General features: G+C 42.7%; 1 protein-coding gene across 1 annotated transcript; it reads right to left on the bottom strand.

Moving 5' to 3' along the window:
• Positions 1 to 4708: 4708 nt before the first annotated feature.
• On the bottom strand, positions 4709 to 5134 carry Rpl31l7 (ribosomal protein L31 like 7). Its single transcript, XM_039097320.2, has one exon. The coding sequence runs from the start codon at positions 5075 to 5077 to the stop codon at positions 4724 to 4726; it is 354 nt and encodes a 117-aa protein (XP_038953248.1). The 5' UTR covers positions 5078 to 5134; the 3' UTR covers positions 4709 to 4723.
• Positions 5135 to 7444: the final 2310 nt, after the last annotated feature.

The raw sequence follows: 7444 nt of genomic DNA, 5'->3' as shown, positions 1-7444 counted from the left end.
ACCCTCAGGACAAACTCGTCCTTATTCCCTACTGATAGCTCCACAAATATCACAGAGCTACAGAAACTTCGATGGAGACTAAAAATCTTCAAGACAGCTCAGCTTTAATTTGGAACATGTCCAAAGACGCATTTATCAAACCATATCCTTCCAGATTCGGCATTTTTGGAAACATCGACATACATCTTTTGAAAGATAGTTCAAGGTGAAGGGAGTTTAAGAAATCCTGGTTACATCTTTTCAGAGTGAACTCCAAAAGCTTTGTAACCCCAAGTGAAGTACAGCAGTAAGTTGCTTTCAAGCTTGGAAGGTTACGCTGCCGATTTATATACTACATTGTAAATGCTGGGGGCAATCAGGGGCAGAGGGTGGCTTTTGCCAAACACCTACTAACATTTTGAAGGGAAACCATGAATAACACTTGAAAAATTCAGTGGGTAGAAGACAAAAGGAAGACTCTATCAAGTGAATGGTAGCCAGTTTTCCACATGGGTCTCCAGTGATTTTTAGCTCTTAGCAACCCCACCTCTGTCTAGCCTTTCCTACATAAGGCTGGCCTAGGGCACCAAAAGAATATTACAAAAACGATGGGATATGACTGACCAGATAAGGCCATAAAAAAAAGTTTGGCTTCTTCCTTGCTTTCTCTTAGATTAACTGCGAGGGAATCTAGAGGATGAGACCACCTGAGGGAAAAGCCTAGTGGTGTGGAGTTAGAAAGTTCGTCCTAGTGTATTCCTCATCTAATTATTAGGGCAGAAATCTAGAAGACCTGGAACCAACTTTTCTCCAACCTTGGGAACTCGAAACTCTCGATCAACAAAACAAAACAAACAACAGAAACATTTCATTTGGGACAATTTTCCGGATAGGAAGACCAAAAGTCAGGTTACATAACAACATGGAGTTCAAAGTTTCATCCTTATCAGGATGTTGAATGTTGTTTTATTTTATCTAATACAAAAATATCATATTATGGTACATTAATTAAGCTCTGTGTCAAGAGCAATATGATGTCACCTAAAAGAACTTCTTGCCTGTGTTAGCCTGTGAACCTATGCCCATAAGAACAAGTCTAAATGGCACCTGGAATGGAAATTCTCATCTTATTTAAGAGTCGTGTTTATGGAAAAGCTAACTGTGGTACCCAGAAAACTATCGAGCCCACCTATTAGCTTACGTCCTGTTCCCTAAGAGCTAGAGAACCGACTCTTAAAATCCTATAACCAAGCAAATTGCAAAAGCTCACAAGAGGCCATATGCTATCATGATTACTATTTTGATCCTTCGCTGTAACAAGTTTTAGTTATTTTTCTTAAAAAGTCTAGTTTAAAATACCAGTATTTGCCTAGTCTGAATCTTCTTGCAAATAATACTTAAGAAAGAGATGTCATAATAGATGACTATGCCCACCTACTTTCATGTTGGCTAAGGAAGGCGACATTTCCCTGAGCATTAGAGCAAGTGTAATAAAATAGTGTTTTGTGAAGCTCCTTTCTTGGAAGGAACACTCATAAAACTTTATCATACATATATTTGCTTTACTAATGCCATCATTTAATCTCCCTCCTGCTTTTTAAAGAGACATCTTTATTACCGTGTGGCAGAGACCCCAGACTAATTGTATTTACAGACAGTATCAAACCATCTTCTGGAAAGGGCTGGTTTTCTGGAGGATTCAGTGGTAAGAACCACATGATTTCCCCCTTTATCAAATACCACTCTTAGGTTTTCATTAGGAGTATAACTACTGTCTCTATGGAGCAGGCAGCCTGCCCTACTGATTAACCTTATCTGCTGTCTCCTTGTTCATTCTGGGTCACACAGGGACCATGGGAGAGTAAACATTACCTCCAGTGTTACCTTTCACCTCCTCCTAATCTTTCCGTGTGGCTCCTAGCAACTATCCCGCCGGAGAAACCAAGGAAGGAGTGGAAGGGTGTGAAGTCAGACAAGGCAGCTGGGACCTTTGGCTAAGATCCTGTAAGAAGAATGCTGGGAGGGTCCATCTTGGGATCTTCCTCAAAGAACTAATATGCAGAGACAATGCATCCACCCTGCCAGCCATGACGCGGTGCTGAGGCGAAGTGTGCTTAACTGCAGGTCTCTTTGTTCCCCCGTTTTACACAGAGACAGGAGGATCCAAGCACCCCATCTTTAAGCAGAACATTGAGAGGATGGCCATAGAGGAAAGCCATCATCCATGGAGGTGTGGGCGTATGCTGGGATGGCAGAGTTAGTTATAAGCTTCAGAGGTCCTCTCCCACGTATCAATTCTAACTTGGCAAGCCTTACTCTCCTAAAGGTTCCACAGCATTCAAATAACACCACATGCTAAGTACCAGGTGCCTAAGCCATGGGCTTGTGGGGTCACATTTCAGATTCAAGAAATATCATAAAGATAGATACTTCACAAACTATTCTCTATAGTGTGTATTTTGAGATTATGCTTTCTTCATTTCTCTCTCTCTCTCTCTCTCTCTCTCTCTCTCACACACACACACACACACACACACACACACACACACACACACCACAGCACACATGTGGAAATCAGAGGACAATTGGTGGGAGTCTCTCTTCTTTCACTCTGTAGATCCCAATGGCCGACTCATACAGAAGAGGCTGAGACTCCAATAGGTTCTCCGTCATGAGGCTGGATGCCTCAGCAGTCCCAGTGTAGCTCTGAAGAGAAAGCTCAAGGGTCATTACATTTTCCAGGAAGGTTCTACCCAGTATGACCGACAGAACTCCACACACCCGTGTCCACTTCACCTTCCTCAGCAGACACTAGGGTTTACTGACAGTGAAGCGCACACAGTGTTGTGGACGTCAATGGACAGGAACTGAAGAGAGTATAGACTATCATAGTTAAATATTTAAATAACCAGTTAGTCGTGGAAGTTGTTGTGAGCAGCTTTCTCTGCACAGTAGCACTATAAAGGATTGGTCTTCTGTGTGTTTTTCTCTGGTCCCCAAATTTCCGTGAATTAGCACGCCTTTTAAAAAATCATTTAGAGCAGTGGTTCTCAACCTTCCTTCCTAATGCTGTGACGTTTTAATATGGCTCCTCATGTCATATCCCCCCAACCATAAAATTATTTTTGGTGCTGCTTCATAATGATAACCTTGCTATTGCTATAAATCAAATGTAAATATCTGTGCTTTCTGATGGTCTTAGGTAACCCCAAAGTCCTTTGAACCCTCAAAGGGGTCATGATACACAGGTTGAGAACCACTGATATAAAAAGATTAAAAAGTAACTTAAAAAAATAAAAAAGACAAGGGCTCATCTGGCCTAGGCTGGCCTATGACTTACTATGTAGATGAGGGCTATCTTTAACTTTACAATCCTCCTGCCTGTTCCTCCCAAATGCCATGAATACTGGTATATGCCACCATGTGCAGTCTTACATGGTTTGGAAGACTAAACTCAAGGCTTTGTATATACACAACTGAGCTATATTCCCAGATCAAATACATACATACATACACATATACATATTAGAAAAATTATAATAATTTATAAAAATTAAAAAAAATTTACTACTCATCCTTACCCCCTTGTAACCTAACTGGAGATCTCCATTTCCTAAGTCAGCTTGATGAAGCCGGCATATCTTCTACTACATCTTTATTGCAATGTATTTTCACCTCAATCCGATAGACAGACCCCCCTCGAGCATTTCATCCACAGTGGAGTTAGTAACAACACAAGTCCCCTAGCATTACTTTTTAAAGATTTATTTATGCAGATCTGTGTGCATATCTGTGTGAGTGGGGTTGCCATGGAAGCCTGAACGGGATATCTGATCCCATGGGGCTGGGGCTATCGGTGGTGTGGGTTGCCGGTGACTAACTTGGGTCCTGTGGAATAACAGAAGGTGCCTTTATCTGCACTGCTGAGTCACTTCCATGGCCTCAGCGTTAATTTTTAAGTGCCTTTAAGGTTATTTTTAGACAGGATAGAAGGCTCCGCAGTTAAGGGTGCTGGTTTCTCTTCCAGAGGACCTGGGTTCAATTCCCAGCACCTACATAGTGGCTCATAACTGTAACTGTAGTTCTAGAGGAATAAAATGCCCTCTTCTGGCTTCTGTGGCCAATGCCTGCATATGATACACAGACACATCCAGGCAAGTGCTTATACACAACTATTAAAAGTAAACAAATCTTTTTAAGAATTATTTTTATGAAAAGTAAATACCGAGTTGGGGAATCAACTGCCCTGGGTATCGGGTAGTGAAAGGCCAGCTCTGGAAGCCATGTCATCAGCAAGCTGAGAAGGTGCTGCTGAGGAAAAGGCCAATCACACTCAAGGACTTGGCCTACTGGGATTCTGCTTTTCCATCCCTCTATCCTTCCTGAAGAAAACTGTAGCTGCTACACAAGAACCATCCTGTAGATATTTACTAGACATTGGCTAATATTTTATATTAATATTTTATGTCTAATAATATATTAGATATACAAATGAACACATATGTATACAAATAATGTTTTATAATATAAATATAATAAAATATAAATGATAATTTAATGTAATAATAACGCGTTGTTTGTGGCAATGTTACAGCTAACATCATAGATGAGTCCTCTGGCTGAGTCAAGTCGTGATTCTCCTCAACTACAACAGCTCCCGTCTTTTATGTTTTTATTTTTATTTTTTGGCAGTTCTGTAACTTTATTTGACATTCAGCAGTTAGTTCTCATCCACATTGACCATCTACAGGTTTTTGAATGTGGTAACAGGCACGTAAGTTACCAGTGTGTAGAGCTTGTTTGGTGAATCCTCAGCCTCATTATGCTTTCTGGACAAATGTACTCTGATGTGGTACGGAACATTCCTTATTCCTTTGGCCCAGACGGCTTTATTGAGCCTGGTGTCTATGCGCACATCTGGAGTCCCCATCTCCTTCATGGCAAATTTCCGAATTTCTTTGAGTGCCTGAGGAGCACGCTTCTTGAAGCCCACTCCATGGATGCGCTTGTGAATGTTGATGGTGTATTCTCGGGTCACCATCTCGTTGATGGCAGAACGGCCCTTCTTCTTCTCACCACCCTTCTTTGCGGGAGCCATTCTGCCGGGCCCAAGTTGGAAAGGAAGGGCGCGAGGGGCTGTGGGAAGGAAAGTCGCGTAGCCGTACCAGCTCCTGTCTTTTAAAAGTGACCGGAAGTCTAATGGTAAATATTAACGTTTGTCATATGTGGATGGCTGGTACGGAGAGTCATACCACATTCCCCTCTCAAGTGTCGGGGTTATTTTGCAGTTTCAAAATACAATGAAGGCAGGTTTTTCCAGTGTCAATGGGGCCTCAACTCACACCAACAAGGCTACAAAGGCACCCTGTTCCACCTCTGCCCAGCCACCACGAGCTGCTTACGGACAGCATTCCAGGTAGAGAGGCCCCAGTGCTCATTTCATTCTCAGAGGAGAGGCCAGATGGGACTTTGCTTAGAAAACCATTCCAGTTGAGCAACTGGCTCAGAGTGTTTCAGGGCTTCAGGGTTCACTGAGAGGGGAGTTTATTTACAGACACACGCTAAGACATATATACGACGATGCCTCACAGATCTCTACAGAAAGGCAGATGTTCCAGGAAAGATTGCCAGCAGCAGGTTCCGGATTTTCTCATAAAAGAGAGCATCCCCCAGGGAGCCAGGGGTGGCTCATCCCAGTGCTGTCCTGAGAAAGAGCATCCCTACTGGGTATTGAGAGCCTCTCTTAGACTGGATCACTTTGAGGATGGGGCTGAGATACTAGGCCATCCAAACGACCACTCAGACCCCTTCCTGAAGTGCTGGCAGCAGAGGGATAGAGGAGTAGGGCTTGCCTTCCTTGTCCCCAGATTTGGGGAGGGTAGGCAGCGGGTATCACGGAATCTTGTCTTACCACAAAGGACTCCAGATCAGTAGCAGGCAGCAGGCTAGAGGGAACCCAGCCAGTCTTCCCTCGCCTTCCTCCCCATTACTTCCAGACTGGGCAGGAGAAAACTAGAACCCATCCACTGTGGGGATCCCGGGGCTTTAAGGGAGTCTATAGTCCACCTATTATAAGACTCCAGGCTGGTGAATGAGCAGCATAGTTAAGTACCTGGGAGAGCAGCCGTGGTAGAGAAAGGAAATGCAGCTCCGGAGGTCAAAGGCAGGCACAATGTTAATTCCCTTAGTAGCCACATTAATAGAACACAAAGAGGTGAAATTAAATTTTGACTAATACTTTACCTTTTTACTTAAAACAAACAAACAATCATGGGCCTGTGAGATGGCTCAGGGGTAAAGGTGCTTGCTTCTGAAACTCAAGGACCTGAGTTCAATCCCTAGGACTGGCAGAACAGAAGGAAGGAGCTATTTGTTTCAAGTTGTCTTCTGACCACTGTATGCACACGTACATAATTAGATAAGCAAGTAAGTAAATAAATGTAATTTTTATTAAGTTAAAAATGTTAAAAATCAATTGTATGTGTGCAGGAAAGTTGAGCCAAAAGCACTAAGTTCCTATGTACCACACACATGCAGCTTACACACTTGTCTATTAGAATCTGGCACTCCTGTGGTACGTGTGCCAGCAGTGATAAGCCAATGTCAAACACATTAACTAAAGCCTCCAGCTTATACTGAGGCTGCTTCTGTTCTGTTACATGCTCTCTGAGTTAGACAGAGAGACAGATGTGATACTGACATAGGACCATTTGGGGTTGGTTTTCTTCCACAGCGACTCCTCCACCCTGCCTCCTCCTCTCAACTTTCATTCTGTTCCCACACAGACCTGGCAGTTGCCCTCCGTCTCGCCTTTCCTGGAACCCGTGTAACCGGACTCTGACAGTACGCCATCTTCTCAGACTGCAGGGTCTGACTCAGCAACATCTCTCAGGCCCGTCCACATGTTGTCTTGGTTTGATAGCCAGGTGCGGTGGCTTGGGACTTTAATCCCAGAATGCGGGGGGCTAAGGCAGAAAGATGGACATGGTCTCCAGCTAGTCCGGATAGTGTAGCCAAGACCATGTCTCAAAAACAATAACAGCAGCAAGAATATCATGGGGGCAGGGGTGCACTCAAAGTTTTAAGATCGTTTTGACTGGGAATATTAAGTAAACAATAGTAATATATTGCCTTTAACTGAATATAGTCTAAACTATATCTCAACATGCATTTAATATTTAACTTACTGAAATATTGACATTCATTTTCATTTTAAATCTTCAAATTCTAGTGTATGTCTTATATTTACAGTTGACCCCTTTCTTTCTTTCTCTCTTTCTTTCTTTCTTTCTTTCTTCCTTTCTTTCTTTCTTTCTTTCTTTCTTCCTTCCTTCCTTCCTTCCTTCTTTCCTTCCTTCCTTTCTTTCTTCATTGCATCCAGCCATTAAAAGAATGGTGGTCATTTTAAGAATCGCGACCAAATCCTTTTTGTCTGATTCGTAGAGCATAGAGTTAATCTTAGAGT

Source organism: Rattus norvegicus, chromosome 18 (assembly GCF_036323735.1).
Source record: "Rattus norvegicus strain BN/NHsdMcwi chromosome 18, GRCr8, whole genome shotgun sequence".
Taxonomy (NCBI): Eukaryota; Metazoa; Chordata; class Mammalia; order Rodentia; family Muridae; genus Rattus; species Rattus norvegicus.
The sequence above is the reverse complement of the archived record's forward strand: the minus strand, read 5'-3'. Positions and strand labels throughout refer to the sequence as shown.

Bases quoted from the DNA above. Each gene is read 5' to 3' on its own strand.
- Rpl31l7 (XM_039097320.2), bottom strand. From the start codon at position 5,077: ATGGCTCCCGCAAAGAAGGGTGGTGAGAAGAAGAAGGGCCGTTCTGCC.